The 20,686-nt window shown below is 40.5% G+C and overlaps 1 protein-coding gene across 2 annotated transcripts in view; it reads right to left on the bottom strand.

Moving 5' to 3' along the window:
- GLI3 (GLI family zinc finger 3) overlaps positions 1–20,686 on the bottom strand; it is a 197,155-nt gene that overhangs the window by 44,930 nt on the left and 131,539 nt on the right. For both annotated transcript variants that reach the window (XM_075704872.1, XM_075704871.1), the window contains exons 5-6: positions 19,884–20,030; positions 11,657–11,858 (exon numbers count right to left, since the gene is read on the bottom strand). In XM_075704872.1, the coding sequence (XP_075560987.1) occupies positions 11,657–11,858; positions 19,884–20,030 (349 nt within the window). The remainder of the gene's footprint in view (positions 1–11,656; positions 11,859–19,883; positions 20,031–20,686) is intronic.

A 20,686-nucleotide genomic window follows, 5' to 3' on the forward strand; every position in this document is an offset into this window, starting at 1 on the left:
AGTGGTTTCAGAGGCCTCAATTTGTGTCATGTTTCTTTTAAGATACCTTAAAGGGGCTGCATTTCAGACAAGGGGTGCTCAACACTTCCAAAATCCGGATGCCAGAAGAACACAAGATGCCTGCCCCAATTGTTTACATTTTCCAAAGCACCAGTCACTTCCAAAAAATGTTGGATTCACAGAAGTGTAAGTGAATTATGAATCTTTTTCTTCCATCTACCGAGAAATGAAAATGTACACCACTGGAGGGAATTTGATTTGTATTTCTGTTACAGACTTTTTTTTTTTTAAACAAAGTAGAAAAGGAAAAAAAGAGAAAGATGAATGCATGCAAGACCACTAATAAACTACATGCAGGTTATCTTTTTAGTTGTTGACTTTTATGGGGGATAACACGTAGAAAAAACATGTAATACTTCTGCTTAAGCATTCAATAACTCATATACACTGACAGAAAAGCCCATCAGTGATATCATTTATTTTTCCATACTGTGGGCTTCTGTGTCTGTCTGTCAGTCTGTCTCTCTCTCTCTCGTTCTCTTCTCCTACTCTGCGAAGTCTCAAACTCCCCTCACCAGAGGTAAAGCAGGGCAGTGAACTACATTGCAATTACATGAGCACATCAAATTTTAAGGAACAGATTTCAAGAAGAAGAAAAACAGACATTATAATCAAAACCAAACTTTGTGGCTACTTTGTGGCTGTCCTACTAACAAGGTCATCCAGTTTCTGGTCACAGCTGCAGAATTTACCGCAAAACAGCTGTGAATTCAAGTCAGGAAAAATACCTTCTTTCCTATACATTGCATAGGTGTGCCTAAAGAGACAGGCTGACACAAAAATGCCAAGGAGATCCCAATTTTGTGAATACTGCGAGGATGGTTTTGTTACTTCATGATAGTTTTCTATTCCTCACAAAAACTGTGACGATACCTTCCTTGTATCACAGAACACATGCAGTTCTGCAAGATCTGATACATGCAAGTCTTGCGAAAGTAACCGAGTGCTCTCCCCTTTCTGGTTCTGCTTTGCAAGGTTTTAGGAAAAGAGCTATTCAAACGCGTAAACCAGAGGGCATTCAATGAAAGCCATAGGTGGACAACTTAAAATAAGATTAAAAAAAGCACTGGTGGACTTCTGGAACAGCTGCCACAGGAGGCAGACATAGCCACTAGGTTCATATGGGACTAGACAAGCCCGAAGACAACAGGTCCATAAAGAAATACTACAAGGAACAAGCAAGGACATATGCTTTGGGACTGTTAATCTAATTATTATTGAAGTTGAGAGAGCACAGAGAGAACAAAAGTCAGAAACCAGGCAGGTTCATATGCTTCTTAAATAGCATCCGGTGTTTCCACCATCGGAGACAGTCTGTGTGACTAGACAGTATCTAACATCTCTAGTTTGATCCAGTGGGACATTTCTTATGTTTTAAAATCTCTTCTTTACTTTTTTTAAATTTCAGAAGGATAGATTTATTTCTTTGGGATATCTTTACTTATTCATATAGAACCACATAATGTTTACCATATTACAGTTTTCTTTCCTATCTTCTATCCTAAATCTTTGCTGCAGCAATTCAAGACCAGCACTTTGTTATTTTACCCAGCACCCATCACTCACCTTCCCCTTCACAGTCTCTTCCTTTCTCTTCTGTGTATTTGAAATTATTAGTATACTCTCTTCCTGTCCAGTCTTCCCATCTTTAATCTGGAAAAACTAGGTCAAGTCTATTTTAACTCATCAGTATCATTTTTCAGACCTCTGATCATTTTCCCTGCTCTTCCTTGCAGTCCCCCCAACTATCTAACATCTTTCTTGAAATGAAACGTACAGAACTGCTCACAGTACAGGAACATGTGTCATAGTGAGACACACTGGCTCCATCTACACCACCGTGCAGGAGGAGGCTTCAGGCCCTTTGGCCTGAAGGGTCTTCGATGTTCAGGTGGTGCACTCACAGCCCCAGTGCACTGCCAGGGACTTGTGGAAAAGCCTTGGCACTCCCAGATCACTCTGTAGCCTCCATCATTTGTTCCTGCAATCAGCGACTGACACTAGGGAGACCAAACGATCTAAGTCCCTCCAAAAAGCACCCCAGTTCATGAAGGGAGAGGTAATTTGTAGGTAGCTTTATGTTCAATAAAGCTGGTCATCAGGTGTTAGGACAGCACGGTGTATTCTTACAGCTCATGCTCAAGTAGGTACAGATGTCACTACTTTGTCTTACTCTCCCTTAAGAGTTGCATGAAGCCTGTGGGCAAGTGAAACTGAGAAACCAGGGTGCAGAAACCCACTAATAAACGCTGGATGAATACCTGGCCTCATTGAATTCAATGGAGTTTTTATCCTTTCCTTATACCAGGACAGGATTTCACCTTTAGTTTTTTATTTGGATTTTCAAAGTCCTTATTTATTGCTTAGGAATGTTGCTAAGGGGCAAACAAGCACCTTTCCCATTTTATAAATGTACCCAGCTACACTTCAGAAAAGCACCCCTAATAACTCCTAAATACTTCCGAAGAGGGACTGACTTAGCAAGTCCTAAAACCTGGGCCTTACAGACATTGCAATCTTAACTGAATTAAGTCATAATACAAGTCATAATTAAGTTAACAGTGATCAAATACTGCTTTTCACATGCTCAGATGCTCCTTTTTTGTAAGGAGTAATGTAAGAAACAGCTTCATTCATCACATGGTAAACTGCCATGTAGGAGCCACTGTCCAAAATGCGGGACCTAAGTAAGGGTGGTTGGGAGTTGAGCCATGGGTGCTGAGGGGGTCTGCATAAGCTGATTTCATACACAGATATTTATGTATGTATTTTGATGGAACTATACATATGTGTAATACGCAGCCCAGAACATAGCATAGTCAGATGTGGAAAGCTGTGGACAGTCAGCAGGACAGACTTGTAGCCTGACCCCAACAGAGATGTAGAAGAGAGAAAGCCAATGAGCTCTCTTTGGACAGGACCTGGAGGAAAAGAAGCAGCCAGGAACATCACATAAGAAAACTGTCTTCTGTTGTTTGAGTTGGAGGACACAGGAATTTGTGCAGGTTCTTTGTAAACAAACAGGAGTGAATAAAAAGAAGTTTCGAACTCTGTCATCTACTTCTCCTCCTGATGGACACAACCTGCAAGAGTGAGTGTTGACAAATTGCTCAGGTCACAGGAGTGACAATGCACTCAGCGACCTCGCAGCCCTGAAGAGATTTGTGAAATTCTTACTGCTTCAACTATCTTAGATGCAAAATGAAAACCAAATGGCGTTATAGGAAGGGAGACTTTAAAAATGCACTTCTGTTTGGAGCAGTTTACTCACAATATATGTAACATTTTTAGTAATATAAAAGAAGAGTTTTGCTTTCAATCTTGTTCTTTTCCCTCTACTTTCTAACTGACAACACTGAGCTTTGAGTAGACAATACAGACAAATCATCAGTTGCTTTTATGGCTTGTCACGTAAGTACAGGAGAAAACAATATCTAACTATGACTATGAAACCAGATGTGTGGGGTGATCTTAAAGGCAGGTATGAGACTTGAAATCCTTTGAAATAATTTTTCAGAACTGACTAGGTTTCGCAAATATCCCTCTGCATTTGTAATGTTGACACATTTCATTAAAAATCACTAACTTAGAGACAAGTCATCTAACTGAATTTGTAAAAAGACGTATCCTGCATCTAACAAAGTATAGCATGTATTATACTATTTTTTTCCAGTTTTTATCAGATAATAGTCATCATTTTACAATTGTATTTAACTCACATACATCATTGCCTCTTTTTTGAACTGTTCTATTACCAGTTTAAAATTAACAGAGTCTGTGGTTTGTACTTTCTCTTCAGCTTACCATATTATCTATTCTGTTTTATCTGCTAGGCTAGGTGAAATTTTTCTTCATGAATACATTGCCGTATGCCGGAGTAAAATAGAATAGTTTCACTGAGAGCAACAGAGCCACACTGCTTAACCTTATGTGCTCAGACAGCATTGACAGCTTTGGCCTTCTCACTGGGATATTCCTGTACAGGAATCCTTAGTATCCTAACTGGACTTTGTATTAACAGTACCTTCCGTAATTCATCTGTGCTCCCTCCATGCAAGCTCATGACACTTCTGGCAAACATAATTTTGAGTTAAATTCACAGCTAAGCATTTTTGGGTTTCTAAAATTGGTATCATTAATTACATGGGAAGTGCTAATTAATACTTGCTTTTAGGGTCTGGAAATGAAGTAATGAAATGTTAAACTCCATCACGCCTCTCTTAGCTCCAGAACTTTCCTGGAATTAATAATGCGCTGGGTCTAATGACTTTAAAATCTTTGAGTAACACTGCACCAGTCTGGAGCAAGTTGCTTCAAACTGACTTTTAATTACAAGATCTGTGACATACACATTTACAGGCATACATACATAATCACACTTCTATATATGTGTATCTGTAGATGTAAATGGGCATGTAACATGCGCCTGCATAGTCTATATTCTTTATGTTATTTGACTTCTTACATTACACACTTTCTGAAGGCAGAAATCTTGCCATTTGTGTGTATTTGTGGTGAAAAACATCCACCGCTTTCTAATGCAAGATGCAGGTGATCTCCAGAAAAATCTCCCTGAATTTCACCATCCTATAATCTATATAAGCTTTCTATAGGAGGCTAGCTGCAAAATTATATTTCAACAGAGCCTGCATTAGATGCAACTTTCTGTAATACTGGCGAATTTCATTTTTATTCACTTTGTAGCACTTCTCTGCCATTCACACTTCTTGAAAGAGGGTATAAAATGAAGCTATTATGGCATGATAGAGCATTCTATTCCCTTCTTTAGATTAACCATACACAGACCACGGAGAATAAAGCCCTGTGCTGCACATATGTGACGTGTCTAGTTATAATAAGACCTGTTTCAGTGGGGTTACACCGGGTCTGAATTTGACTCAGTCTGAACTGCAGCTGAGCCTTCATTTACAACATACTGCATGCAATTAGCTAGAGACCTTCTAATGCAAGAAGAGCTTTCAAATTTAGCTTTGCATCTCACTTAGGCAGATCCCAGTAAGAGTGATAATAAAAGAGCAGAACACCTGTAATGCTCATGTAATTAACACACTTTTTATCCTGTACGTCCTATCATGAGGAGCTTCTTGCAAAACACTGCTGAATATATTGTGTTCTACCTGTTCTACTCTAAACATGTCCTTTTTAAGATTAATTTCATTAAGCAGCATTTGATTGTGTCCTTTTACACAGATTTAATTACATAAAAATACAAACTTAAAACTTACAGCCTAAAACAGAAATCAAAGGTAAGAATTAAGCAGTTGGGTTTTAGTTAGATACAAATTCTCAGATGGGGTCTTCTCTTTTTTACTGCAATTGTCAGCAATCTGGGCATGGAGTTGAGCAATGGAAAAATGAGATCTGCATATATGACAAAATTATTTTGAGTAGCATGGTGAACAGCTAAGAGGTTATCTTTAGAGCCAAGTATGCTAGATGAATGAGCAATACCGATAGCAAGATGTATATTGATACCAAAGGGGAGTCGGGACTACTCATACACTAGTTCTAAATTAGCTGAGCCAACTCACGAGAAGCACTGGCTTGTCTCAATGCAGAATTCAATGGAGGAATGAAAATTTGATCAACGTGAAGCTATGGCAAAAACATGTTAAGACAAATGGAATGGGAAACAGAACATAGAAAATCATGGTGTATTTGAATTGCTGGTCCTCTTCTGGAATACTATGGCATGTAGTAGAGGGAGACTGTTTCAGACAGTATCGGCAGAAATGACAATGCAAGAACTCTCTAAAGAGCAGACTGAAAACAACCATTTGCCTCAGAAAGAAGATGAATAAGAGGAGACATAATAAGAATGTATAAAATATTGAATAAAGAAGGAATACTGAGAACATGAGGGCTGCCTGTCTTATAACTATGAGACATTCTGTTAAATTAAAAAAATGGATAATTTAAACCTGATAAAAGGATACTCTTTGCTTTTTTTATACAGTGCATAATTAGACTGTTGGGCTCTCTGCTGGAGACACTTTCACTTTTCTCTGTGATAACCTTATGCTTTCATTTGTATATCTTAATTCTGTTTTTATTTTTCTCTTTGCTTTTCTCTCTGTTTGCCAAGGGAAACTGGAGAAATTAATACATGGTCACTTGTCTCTAGATATAAAGCAGTTCAGAGGGGAGAGCACTGACTATACAACAAATGCGCTATACAAGGAGCTTATATGACGTGAGGAAATCATTGAGAATCCAACACCTGCTTGCAGAAGCACAGACTCTTGTCTTCCTCACTGATATTAATCCACTGCTGCCTGAGCTCACCCTACAAACCTGGCCATCTTTTCCTAGCACTCTTTGTGAAAGTATCCTCACCACCATTCCCCGATACTCAGCTTCAGATCAGCCCAGAGCAAACTGATGTGAGCCAGAACAACCAGGATCTGGCTGTAATTAACTACACTATGTTAATTGCTCCTTCCTGTTCTGATGACATCAGGGAAGCAGGGGCAGAGCCTTGGGGTGGAAAAAAAGTGCTGCTGTGCTTTCTCAGTTTCTTTCAAATCTTGGAGGAGATCCCAAAGGGCTCTGACACTCACATGAAACTGAATTTTAACATGTTATGAGATGGCTAAGGTGTATTCACAGTTACATCTGCCTAGACCCAAAGAGAGTCTCTTGTAGTAGGTGGAACTACTCCTGATTTAAACATCTTGTAGCTGACAGGTAATTTGGCTCATTTTCTGAAAACTGACTTTGTAAATTTGCTATTGCAGCACTGCTAAAGGACTAGAAAAAGACAGAGGTTCTGAATTTCAGATTATACCGAACATGAAGCCCCAACATCCTGTGTTTATTACAACCAGCTAATCTTTTGTAAAGGCTTTGAATCAGTACTCTTAATATCATGGGAAGTGATTACCCCCTCTATACTCACTCTAGGCCATGCTGCCTCTCAAAAAAGAAGTGCTACTGAAGTTCAAAGTCTAATAATTGTCACAGGTAGCAGATATAACATTAAGTACATCCTGACAAAAGATTAATAGCAGGGGTGCTGCACTGCAGGACTGAGGCAGGTAACCAAATGAGTAAATGTCAAATGAAGGATTATCCTCATTTGATGCTATTTCATACACCTCCTTTCTGCATAATCCCTCCCAGCTGAGACCTAAACCAGGTGTTTTCAAATGCACAAAGTAGAAGCTCTACCTGGTGTGCTAAAGGAGATCCACTATTAGCTATCAGCAGGAGCAACATCTTCTTTTCAAGTACTCAGCCAGTCGTCAGGATACAGCATTACACTGCCAGCTGACAATGACAAAGCGCCCGCCAAGTCAAGCCCTATCCAGATTGTGCTAAACTATTATTATTTATTATTCGAACTGCAGTTGTACCCATGTCAAGGACCAGAGCCCTTCTGTGCTCGGCTCGGTAAAAACAGAGCCCAAAACGTGGCTCCTTTCATTTGATTTCATCCTCAACATCCTACAGTGCTCATACAGGGGCTCCTATGCCAAAAAGCTCTGTGAAGCATGGGATGTCATCTTTTAGCCAGAGGAGGTACTTATTTTAGCCAATGCAGAGACCAGTGAGGCCCTGGAGACACTTTCTTAACAGAGTAGCACCTTTGCAAAAAGAGGTTAAGAGAGCATTGAGCCTGCAAAACCAAACATACCAGAACTAAGCCTGCCCATACCTTCGTGTGCTGACTCATCAGCTTTTAGTTACATGACCAGGCATCCCTTTTCCTCCCTGCAGGATTCATAACTCGTTCAGTGCACAAGATGCACAAGAGTCTTCAGTGAGAGTCCCTCTGGTATTTTTCTTCTCCTTGCTCAGAGTATGGCCCACAGGACTTCCTTCTATTGTATTTAAACCATCAGTGAATACATAATTACTAATACCCTCCTGAGCTTCTCTACTGTGCTCATCACTGTATAATCTAAGTGCTTCACAAAACATTAATGCTTTCAGCCTCCCTCTGAGGTGAAGGGGAAGGACACATTTTGCACAGGAACATGAATCAAAGAAACATGAAGGTAAAAAGTGCCACTCGTCGTGGTTGCTCAATTTCAGACATGGAGACCAGATCTCCCGGGTTAGTTAACATGACACAGCACATGAAACATGAAATGTTCAAACCAGCTCTCACTAGCTTCAAGCCACGGTTGTGAGCAATTCAGCTCCTCTGCAGAATTAAGAGTGGTACGCTGGGCCTCCGAAAGAGAAACTGTGTGAGCCTGGTGGTCACTTCCAGCTAGTTCAGTTTGCCCAGCATCAGACTGGGATTGTGTTGCAAGAGCAGGGTCTGCCCTCCATGCAGCAAACAACCTGGTAAGAGGCCCCCTCCTCTTTTACAGCTGCCTGGGACAGGTGAGGCGGGATCCTGTGGCTCTGACTGGTCCAGGGAGGATGTTCAGCCTGTGCAGTGAAGCAGGCAGGGGCCCTGCAAAAAAATACTGTGCAACCCTGAAATTAAAGACGGTATCAAAGCACAATCACAAGGGGGCAGTACCTTCATTCACCTTAATGACTGGCTTCTGCATGCTTTATTTTGCAGCTTTTTCTCCGGGCTAGTGAAATCCTAAATTGTGCTATATAAAAGCATTTTGTCCCAGCTTGCTTAACCTGGACAGTTCCTGGTCTGACTCCTGTCTCCTCTGAAGACCGCCTTCTTTTCCACATTCAGGGAAGGCTGTTATGCCTGGGCAGACAGCTTAGCCTCCACAGGCTTCCCAAGGAGGTACCAGATTAACCAGAGCTGCAGGGAAAAGTCCTCCTTCCCCTCGGTGGGCCCTGGACTGGAACATGCCGAATGCTTAGTCTATTTAACACGTGCTAATAGAAACCTCTTAAGAGCTTATCACTTGGCTGAATGGGACAATTTCTCAAGAACAGCAAAGATCACATCTATACCATCTAGGCAACATCCCTGGCAAATTGTAGCTTCTCAGTGAATAGGTAGCAACAGGTCTTTTAGTTTGTGCAGAAAAGTCTCTTCTTCCCTAACTTCATTCTGAGAAATCAATAACTTCGCTGACACATTTTGGAAATACTCAGCATTAGATAGGTATCTGCCACGAAAAATGATGCCAAGCGTAAACTATTTGGGCTAAGTTACAAGTGACTGGAACCAAGATCTAAAAGTAGCAGGATTGTGTGATGTTAAGCATAGTTAATGCTACTGATGTTGCATAAAATACAAATCCTTCCTGCCTCACAATTCCATCTAGTGGCCTGCTGAACTGTACCATTTTCTTGCAGCAAGTCCTATGAGATTTACCTGCAAGTTTCCAGAAGCTGTGATTTTACACTAGAAAAAGTTTTTTCTACACTTTGATCACTGTTGCAGACAGGATATTAAATGGGACGAACCTACGGTTTGATTCAATACAGCAGCCCTTGTGCTGAATGCATTATTTACAAGACAGTCAGTTGCAATAAATTAAGTTTCACTGATAGTCTTGTTGCCATTTAGTCTTGGAATTTATTAAAGCAATGAAATGTGGCTTGGGTTTAATACCTTACATCACTATTTATTTTGGTGTAACTCTTTTATAGACAGATGCACATGGAAGAAGTTAAAGGGTATCAACAGAGGTGAGTTGCAAGGCTGGAAAAAGAGCTAGCTCGCCCTCTTTCCCTCTTTTCCACTGGGGAGAATGGAGAAGTACGTTTCCCACTTTTCATGTTGAACAGGCATCTCTCATCAAAAAGAAAAAAAAAAAAAAAGAGTCATTAAAAATGGTGTGAAATTTTGGATTATGTATGCCTGGAAAGTATGACCAGGAAGTGCTGAAAGCTTTGGTCAACCATAGGCTGTCACACAAGCCTTGCTTTCTTCAGTTACACCAGTTCACAAGACTCACTGTTCTACTCCTTAGCATCCTTACTCAGTTTCTGCCCGTAACTCACTCCAGTTCCTCAACTGTCTTCAACAAAACTATTCATCTGACTCCGGCTTTGCAGGGACAAGCCCTTAGGTTTCTGATTCTATGTGTCAAAAACATAAACTGAACATTTCCAGCTGCGGAGGAAGAGTAAAAGGAGAGAAGACTTACTCCACTGTGGAGACTATGCCAATTTTTATGCACTATTTGCTTTACCAAAGTTACAAGCAATGGAAAAGGAGGTTAGTAACTGAAGTGCCATCCCATCTTAATGACAGTGGGGATAGTACACCTCCACATAGTACATGTATTTAACAGATGTGGTCCAAAACTGCTGCCAGCTATTGACATAAATCATATTCCACATTATGGAGCTTCATAATTGGGACCGTGGCTACATAGATTGCAGAGTTGTATTGCAGAGCTATGATATCATACCTGTGAAATACTATACAGCTATTCAAGTACATCAGAGCTATGAAGCACGACTATTGAAAAGAAGTGCTTAAAAAACCCCAACAGCACTTATGCTAATACCAAATATTTACAGTGCTGTCACTTTCAAAGTTTGGCAGGCTCACGGTTTCTAACACACCAGTTGCATGCCCCATTTTCTCCAAAAATGCAAATCCCCATAGCCAGGTTTCGAAGTTATAAGTGTGTCATTTTTGCTGGAAAGGCATGTTTGAGTCTTGCCAAAAATGGGTCTTTCATTTCTCAAGAAATTGCTGTGAGGACTTGCTCCTTTGCCTCATTGCAAATTGAAGGTGGAGCAGCCTGCTTTAAAGCCAGGGACCAGCAGCACTCTTTGTTTGGGTGCCATAAATGCAAAATCAATATTTTCTGAGACTTTGAAGAGGTGGGGGAATTTTTTTTGAATGCCAAGGGAGCTTTTCTCAGTTACCATATAGCAATGTCACAAAAACAAGACTCTTCTGCAGTTGCATCTCCATTTTTTTCTGCTGCTTCTCTTCATTGTCTTCCACTCCCTTTTTTTGACATTCTTCCTTTTGTTCCCTCTCCCTGTGCCCTGTTTGCTTCCACTTCCTGTACAACTTCTGCCCACCTCTTCCCTTGCTACTCTGCTCTTCTGCCTCCAGAAGCACCATTTTCTTCCACGTGCAAATAGTGGCCAAGTGAAAATCACAGCATTTATGGTGATACTGAATGACAAGAGTACTTCCTTGATAGAAAAAAAAAAGCTAATTTAGCCATAGAAAGTCTTTCAATATATGAACTAAAATATGAAAAAAACTTGGAGATGAATACCAAGAAGTTCTAGCCAAACGTTTTAATTGAGCAGCGCCACGCATCTGTGCTTTACTCTCTGATGGTTTTAATGTAGGAACATTTCACTGTCCATTACATCTACGGCCAGAAGAACCCAAGTGACTTAAATCACAAACCTATCCTAGAGCTTCCTCTCTGAAAACAGATTCCTGAGCACACATACACAGACTCCTACTGCTGGTTAGATGGACTGTTGTCTGCATTGGACAATAATATGCCAGAAAGTTCCTTGTGGTTACCTTTCTAAGCAAGAAAAAAAGTATCTTGTAGTTTAAATTAAGCTCCAGTGAACATACATTATAGAAACTGCAAAATACACACATTCACAAAACAAAACAGTTACTTAAAGATGTGAGTATACATTCACATTTGCGTGTCTGTGTATGACACAGAAAATGAGAATATACAATATAGATAGAAAATGCTATTCTTACCTTATTGCACTTGCAGATAAGTGACCATAAGAACCACTGGCTGAGGAACTGCTACGAGAATTATTGAGTATTGTGACCAAGGAATTTGGAGATGTCCGTATCATGGTCTGAAGGTCAAAGCTGTGATCAGATAGGGGGGATATGGACAACGTACGCTTTCGGCTTGGTCTAGCTGACAATCTTGGACTCGGAAACCTGGCGCCTGTTATGTAAACACAAATAATTATCCACCAGGGTACTTAATCGCATTTATTTTTTATCAGTGATGGGTAGAGGGAGTCGCAAGACACCAACACGCTGTGACAAGCCCACTCTCTCCACTTGTGATCTACTGGCTATGATTGAGGAAAATTAGGAAGAAAAATCTATCTTCCTGTGGCTTACCTCAGGGGAGCTCTGTTTATTAATGTGCAAGCAAAATGATAAATTGCTAAACAAAAGGAAAAGACTTTTATGAGTTATCCCTCTCATTTCTGGTGATTTATGAATCTGATGGCTTCTTAGACATTCACATCATTAATTCAACCACGAGCAATGAGACAGTGGTTCAGATCTGGACTACCAGCAAACCCAAACCCCATCACTTTAATATATACAGCCAAAGCTAAACTTGTAAAATATAGTGTAGAAATGAAGAGGCAGCATTTCCTTTGTTGACCATAATTCTGCCTGGTCGATACTTGATGCAAAACTAAAAATCAGGACTGAAAAAATGCTATGAAAGCCAGCTCTATCAGCAGAAGTCAAATTGACATTCACAGCATTAGACTGAGAAACAGTAGGCTTTATTTGAATTTGTCCAGGATCCCATGATATTCTTGTGTTGGGGTGCACAGGGGCCTATGGTTGCCAAATTTCTTTAAAACCAGAGATTAAGCTTTTCAAAGCAGCCAAGAGAAGGCAACCATACAGATACCATTTAAATAAATACATATTACATTTCTAAATCTCTGTGCTGCTCTGAAAATCTCTACCTCTTCTGGTCTATTTTACCATGTCATCCCAACTCTCTGCAGTCCTGACGGAAGATATATCACCTCAAATTTCTCCGCTTTATTTAATTATTTTCGATCTTGATTGAGACCAAGAAGGAGAGAATTAGCTTCCCCACTGCGTAGTGAACTATTTCCTCTAACAGTACTGCTGCTTCTACCTTTTTAATCCCTTTAACCTGTAGTAAGGGACTGAGTCCTAATGATGCTGACAGCCAGGGTCACAAAGGTCTGGGGTTTGATGCCTACTTTACAGCTACTTCTCCCAGAGTCCCTGACGTTCTCTGTAACTTGCTAATAATTCACAGTTGGCCACAAGCCTCCCTTACAGGTCTGCTTTTCCTAATTCTTGCTCATCTCTTGGTGCCCAGGACCCTTTTTCAATAGGGTATTGAAGCTTATGTGCCTAATATTAACCAGGGGAAGAGCCCAACCAACTCCAATTAGACTCACCTCAGGGACAGAGCTGGATTACTGTCTGCTATTACATTCTCCTTACGCACCTGAGTGGGCTGCCCTTCCTTCTGTGCGTGCTATCCAAGATTTTAATCTGTTACTAAAAGCTGCCACTTTATTGCTGTTGTGATTGTGTGCTCAGATCTGTGTCTATAGTCCCTCTCGTAATCTGTGCTTAGTTTTGCCTCAACCAGCCAACATGGGTGTCAATTCTCTTTGGCACCTGGCTAACAGAGAGGTTTTTTTCCTTTGTGCTCTGCCTCCGCAATAGGCCTCAGCCCATACTGCTTCAGTCTTTCAATAAATATTCATGCTCTTGATTCATCATTTAAAACTTAGGCATAGCCATTTATTTCTTCCTAAAGCTACTACATGTTGTTGTATGTAATCTGTTTTATCTCCTTTTTATGAGCTTGCTATTGTACTGTGTCTGCTTGATATTTTATTAGTGCTGTGCTTCATGTCTTTCAAAGGCAGAGATCTTTTTTTTGTGCTAAAATAAAACCCAACAATGATCAGCACCTATAAGAAGCTGCAATGTATTTAATAAGGAAAAACAAAATACACGTCATGGTAAAACAAAAGTAGTAACACTTTGCACTTAAATCCTTCATCCACAACTCTCCTCTGCATGAATGAGAACAACTCCTCTGAAGTCAGTAGCAGTAACGTAATTTGCCTCAGCTGAGGATATAATTCAAGTGCTTTATAGGTGAATAAACTCTGTTATTGCAGTTTTACAAGGGGATAGCTAAGTACAGGTGTTCCTGGTTAAACAGCAAGTGAAGGGGACAAGGAAGACCTGCTAGACATTGGCTGAGCAGCAAAATGAGATGTTACTCAAGCACTGCTACCACAGTATCATGTGTTAATACCAGGCATCCTAATGGTGTGCTAAATATAACAGCAACAGTTTGCAGTCATGTGAACATAATTATGAACCCTCTGTTTCCCTTAGACTGATGGGCACAGCCCTCATCGTGCCAGACAGAAGGCAGCAGAGATGCTCAGAGGGGACAAGCACAGCTCCCTCTCTTTTGATAAGCAAGTCCTTGTTAAATTTCTATATTCTCAACTGAGAGTCACCATGTGCTCCTGATGGCCATGTATGAACAGTTTCCAATATGATTTCCAAGAGAAACACTTTTGAAAAATTACTTCTTATGGATCTGAAGTCCAGTTTTGAATCAGTACAACTACAAAGGTATTGCCACTTATTTGAGAAATTCACTACAAGCCTGCTAAACATGGACTAATGGCTACTGATGCTAACTAGAGAGAGGGTGCATAGGTTTGATCAAAAAAGTGGAGCAGGTGTTAAGAATACCAGCACCTGAGCATCTCTCCTTTGAAGCTAGACTGGGCAATAAAAGCAGGAGACAACAGTTGTGTTTTGCTGCTTCTGCGATCAGACACCATTTAATTTCCGTGCCACTACCGCCCAAGCGGACTCACTGGTACTCCAGCCCGCATCTCAGAGCGGACTGAGCAAGCATTACCGACAACTGTTCGAAGCTCTTACGACCTTGGAGAGAAGCACAGTCCTCTCAAGAGATCACACAGGAGGGCAATTTATACTCCCAGCACTGCCCTGAGGATTCTCAAAACTGCAGCCCTCCTCCTCCTCCCTGCCCTTTCTGGACTGAGCCCGTCTCCTTTACCCCTTGCCTAAGTCACGCTCCACCTCTTGCAAGAGGCCCCTCTCCGTCCACCGCTCATTAAACCTCCCCTTGCCTGCCAGCTGATGCCAGGACATCCCTGTCCCCGCTCTGCGGGGGACACACCAGATCTGCAGCCAGTGATGGAGAGAGATGCTCCTTCCAGCTGCGAGGGGCAGAGCCCGGGCTTCAGCCACACCACGCAGCAGTCTTGGGCTTCCTCTTCTCCTCCAGGCAGCATCTGTTTTAGGCCCCACCTGGGGGGAATCTGGGAATTCGGCAGTACCCTCCATCTACCTGGGACGGGAACAACCTCCTAAGGACCAACAGTCTCCCGCAAAAAGGGAGTATTTCTGCTTCACAGTGGGAGCCAACAGCTGAGGCCAGGCAAGAGCTCTATAGAGTCTGACCACAGGAGAGGGGGAACTCACTTCAAGGGAGGCCACGACTTTCAAAACTGAAAATACAATTAAATGGAATTACTGTTTTTTTCAGATCTTCATGGTTTAATTAGGTTTCACATGCCTAAAAAGTCTTAAGCATGAGCTGACCACTCGTTACACTGCAGGATGTTTGCTAAACCAGTCATTTAGCGTAACATCAGTCTTAGTTAGTATGTTACTATAAAACGGAATAGGTCACAATTTCTCAGTGCCTCTGAATACCAAATCAAACTTCTCAGCCTTGCCCAGGCATTTATTTTAAACACAAACACTTCCATGTTTATTTAGCAGTTTGAGATGTTCATCTGCTCACAGTATTCTCCCACCGAAGCATTACATTCCCCACTCAATAATGCTTTAAAACCAAAAAATGCAGGAGCACTGGTTCACTAATAATCCATTTACCTATCTGCAAGTGCTGGAAAAAAAAATCAGCTTTGGCAAAGCATGCAAATGGAAGCTGACAGTGAAGATTTGTTTAGGAATAGATTTGTTTTGGAGTAGAAGTTATAGTGATGAAAAGTCAGTAGCTGATAGTAAAGACTTGAGTGTGCCAACAGAAAATCCAGCAGGTGTCAGAAGAAAAGATCTTATTCCTGGGGTGAAGATCAATTCTAAAATAACAGATATCTATCTCCACCATAAATTTCAAAAATTGAATATGCCATCCAGCAAATTTGCCCATGAATTTGATTTCTGAGTTGAAGTTTTTAGCATTGCTTAATCATTTATAAGGCAATCTGGAGACATGTATCATTTATTCCATCCCTTTAAATCAAACTTCTTTGAACCTGTCGCAGGCACTAGTTTTTGTTGAAGGCTGTGAACATGGTAAGTTTGATTTTTTTTTTTACATTAAAGCTTTTTTCCTTTCTTTCTTTTCCTTCTGGTTTCTGCTCACAGATGTGTAAACTTTGTTTTCAGTTCATGAAAGTTTGTCACAAATTTTCTCTTAGTTTTCAAAATGGTAAATCTGTCATCAGTATGAGAGGAAAAGGAATGGCTTTGCTACTCCACCCTCATTCTCCAACTGTGCCTGAAAATAAGAAATCAAACCCAGGCCAAAGCTTCTTACATTGTCTTAACTCTTCAGGCTGGCCAAATTCTTTACATCAGTTGGGTTGCTATCACTGTTTCTAATGCCAGAAGAGGTAGGTCAACAATTAATACCTTTGAAAAAGAAAAACCTCCCACTCTGAGTGAGCATAGGCAAAAGAGTGAGGATATTAATATTCTCAGGGTGAATCTAGAAACCTATGGGAACATGCTTGCCTTCCACTGAACACCATTTAAAAGCAGAGTAAAACATACTCCCTAAGTGAAAAATGCAGCTATCAACCCCAAAAGGCTGTGATTTTTTGAATTATTTAAGTGCTTAAAAGACAGTTTTGGCATACAGTATCTTTACAGCCATAACAAGGAATTTCAGTTGTTGCTACTGTGGTACTGTCAATACCTTCCCCATCTACCCCCCTCCTAGTTACTTTGATGTTTTACTTAAAGGTAGCACATCTGACCCTTCGAGATCAAGCAAAAAAACAGGAAGACTTGGTCAGGGATTCTGGCCACCAAAACTGTAGAAAAGCTTTATAGCAGCAAAGAAAATTCTGGTCCGCTTTTCATGCCACACTGGACAGGATGAGGAAGGATGAGGAAAAACAACAATCAAGCACAGACAATCTTGGCCTTATTCTTCCACAATGTATTAGACAGTTTATGGATAGTGAAGTTCACAGCTTCAAGAATTCTACTGCTCTTTAGGCAAGATTTAACTTTCTGTTTAACGCTTCTCCCACTCATATCATCCCCATTTTGAAATCAGTTTTCCAGCACTACAGAGCAAAACAAAGGGCCCAAAACTGCACAAACTCTACATAACACACTTTTGTGCCTACTGCATGCTGGTGTTGGAATTATTATTTGTACTACTGGAGAGGGTAGAGATGCCAAATTACTGTGCTAGATGCTGTATAAACACACAACTAGGAGACAGACTCGCTTCACAAAAGAAGAACAATGTCTTGCTTGTATCTATTTGGTTCTTGTGTGGAATAAATGAGCAGCAGGCTTTGAGTGAGTCGAGTCAAATTCCTCAGAATTTGATAGCAGATAAAGAGGGAAACTACCAATCTGTTTCCTTTGACAAGACTGGGCAAAGGCGAAAGAGTACTTTTAAGATCACCATACAAACCCCTAAGAAGAAAGATCCAAACAAACGGCATTGCCTTGCATTGATCACTGTACTTCGTTATTAAATGCAAACATGGGCATTCTTATTGTTTTTTTTAAAAAAAGTCTTAATATCGGCTTCCTGCTAATTGTTTTGTTCTCGTTTCTAATCTAAAATTCTGACAAAGAAGAAAGGGGTTTTCTTTACCATGATGAATGATAGGACATTCAGATTCCTACTTAATGACAATTAATTTACTGTATAACCACGCAAGTTAAGATAGTTTTAATTAGTTTTTACAAAGTAAAAGGGTAACTTCATACTCTATTTAGATAAAAGCAGCTATTGCCTGACTAAACACATTCTCATCAAATACAGAAGGTGAGCTGAGTGACCTTACTAGGATTCACTCTTATTTTAATTCTCTACTTACTGTTTAAAAATAACCCATTTGCATAATACTGCTCCACATTTTTTGCTTTAACTCTGAAATAATCCCTAATTGAAAAGTTGCTGCTATAATGAATCTCAAATGTGTGATCTTAATTTTTAAAAACAAACACAAAACCAAATTAAAGAGTACATTTCAAATATATTGTAGCTAAAGCTGGTGACAGCAAATATCCATATTAAAGACAGTGTTTAGGTACCTTTTCTGAATGGGCTGAAGTTATGGGCAAAGGTCAAAACATTTTCCCTTAAGTAAGAAGTGATAACATTCTGGGGATGCAGAAGCTGTAATTCTATGTAGATTACAGCATACACAATCTCAACTAACACATGAAGGTCCTTTGTGTAAATGCCATTATTTGTATGAGTACTGTAATGTCTTCTGTTTTTCTTTTCTGGCATCCATCTTCCTATAGACTTAATAGACCCATTCAATCAAGTCTGCATCCAAATATGCTACCTACATGCATTCAGAAACTCGCTCCCAATAGGAACCAACACCAGTGGAAGTATAAAATATCCCTGCTCATTGCAGGGGGGGTTGGACTAGAGGACCTTTACAGGTCCCTTCACAACCCAAACTATTCTATGATTCTATGATCCCTTTACTTCAATGAAGTCACGTCCACTCATACAAGCTGGGGATTTGTCCTTGCAACTGGAACACAGCAGCAGATTTACGTTACCTGAACCATGCATAACAGAGTTTCCATTCTGCAAGATATTATTAATATGCATCAAATGCATTAGCAGCATACCTCGTCTCTCCCTATTCCTCTCAAAATCCAAATCAGAAAGTCACATTCTTAAGCTTTCAAGCACTGAAGCCTGCACATTAATTTCTAGTTTAAGTCCAGACTACTTGTGTGGGTTTATTATGTTTCTGAAGTGGGTTCAAGGTATGTTACATTACTGTAAAATCACTATGCACGCTACCAGTGCAGTGAGACTGGTAACAGAAACTCAATTAAAAAATCCTTCACTATCAAGGTAACAGAATGAATATAGTTTCCCTGCCTAGTTCCACAACTATCTGTCTTGCTTGATTCTTGTAAAAATTGTTGGTCAGTCAACTACTTCATACTCCCAGGCATGTGTTCTGCAGGGGTAGCTATCTATATTCCCATGTGTTCCAGAGGTGAACCTCCCAACTCCCACACTCCTTGAGATCAGCAGCTATGGCATGCAGCCAACAGCAGGCAAGAAGAAACTCCATGCTAACAAAGATTTTAAAAAGCTGTGGGACAACAAGGTGGTCTACTGCTATTGTATTGCTCTGTACTACCAAGCAAGAGTCAACAGTCACCACCTTTTCCTGTCACCACCTTTTATTTCCCTTGCTGGAAGGAACTGAGTACATCCCAGAAAGCATGTAATCATCTTATGACTAGAGGGGAGTGCTCTGCATAATCCCTTCTGTCTGATCAAAAGCAGCAGTAGTGAGCAGTTTGGCATAGGGTGCTCTCTCTTCCTCCTTCACCAGAGAAAGGGAGACAGATTAGACGTCTGAAAGATGCTGAAGTGGGTAAAGAAGGCTTTTAATATTAGTGAAAACTAAGTTAGGATCCTTGAGAATTCAGCAAACTGCTTCACCTTAGAAGTGGTCTCAAAGTCTATCAGTCTATGATACAGAACTTGTAAGCATGGCTACCACTCTCTAAAGGAGGGGAGCATGCTCTCCTAATGGAAAAACAGATGTAAAACTTTTATTAACAGAGAGCTCATCAGGGAAATACCCTAACGATGAAAGTGACTTACTGATTGTGAACAGAAAAGGACATTTCAGAAGCACCGAAGCCCTGCTGGAAATAAAATCTGTAACCTGTTTTCAGGAGCAGTCCTGTTCCTCTCCCTACTTACTTTCAAAGTTTACTTTCAGACTTGACGTAACCCTTGTACATTTGGTAATCCAATTTGGCTTTGGCCCTCCAGCCTCATGAGGAGGCTTATATTGACTCCCGCTTCTCTATCTGCGTGGAGGCCTTTTGGGTCAGAACAGGAACAACCCACATGGTTCCCTTTGCAGGACTGTCTATATTTCTAGAAAATGTCACTTACTATCCATGGCATGAAGATACTCCATATGAAGAGCACCGGCTCCAGCAGTGGCAGCTGAAGGAATGATGTCTGCATACGGGCTGCGCTGGCCTGCCAACAGAGCCATCTGATGATAATATTCAGCTGGACTGACACCAGCATGTGGAGCTAAAAACACAACATAAAAAGCACTGTTAATGACGTAAGATAAACGAGAAGGAAAGTTTTATCACATTGCTGGTTTCTCTGGCTATTAAAACAGCTTGTTTATTTTTCAATGTAATGCAACATCTGCAGTATGCCACCACAGGTCAATACATTTCAACCAGTGATACTGCAAAGACACCATTCAAAAAACAGCACGGCATAAAATATTAATGAGCTCGGTGATCTCATTTTTTTAATATTTATTATTAAGTGACTCAGAAAGTGACAGGCTGACAGCAATGGAAACCAGTATGATTTATTTAGTGACATAAAAAAGCAGGAAAACCTTCCTGGAGCTTTATTGCCATTTACCTCATCTCTGGCCCAAAGGACTCGGTCTCTAAGGTAACAACGTGGCTGAACTTTCACAAGCATTCACGTTTCTGGAGTCTCTGCTTAGAGGACCAGAAGACTTTCACTGACAGTGGCAGCTTGTGTATAAGATTAGGAGTAAACAAGGACAAAGCATGCCTTCAGGACAAACACTGGTTGCCCATGAACAACACAGGGGCAGGTTTTTTGGAGGACAGACTGAAGTCAATGAATACAGCCAACCCATCCTTCAAAGTTCATATATAAGAGTACATGACATACAAGTATATTTGCTGAGTCAAAAC

The sequence above is a fragment of the Pelecanus crispus genome, chromosome 2 (assembly GCF_030463565.1).
Source record: "Pelecanus crispus isolate bPelCri1 chromosome 2, bPelCri1.pri, whole genome shotgun sequence".
NCBI lineage: Eukaryota > Metazoa > Chordata > Aves > Pelecaniformes > Pelecanidae > Pelecanus > Pelecanus crispus.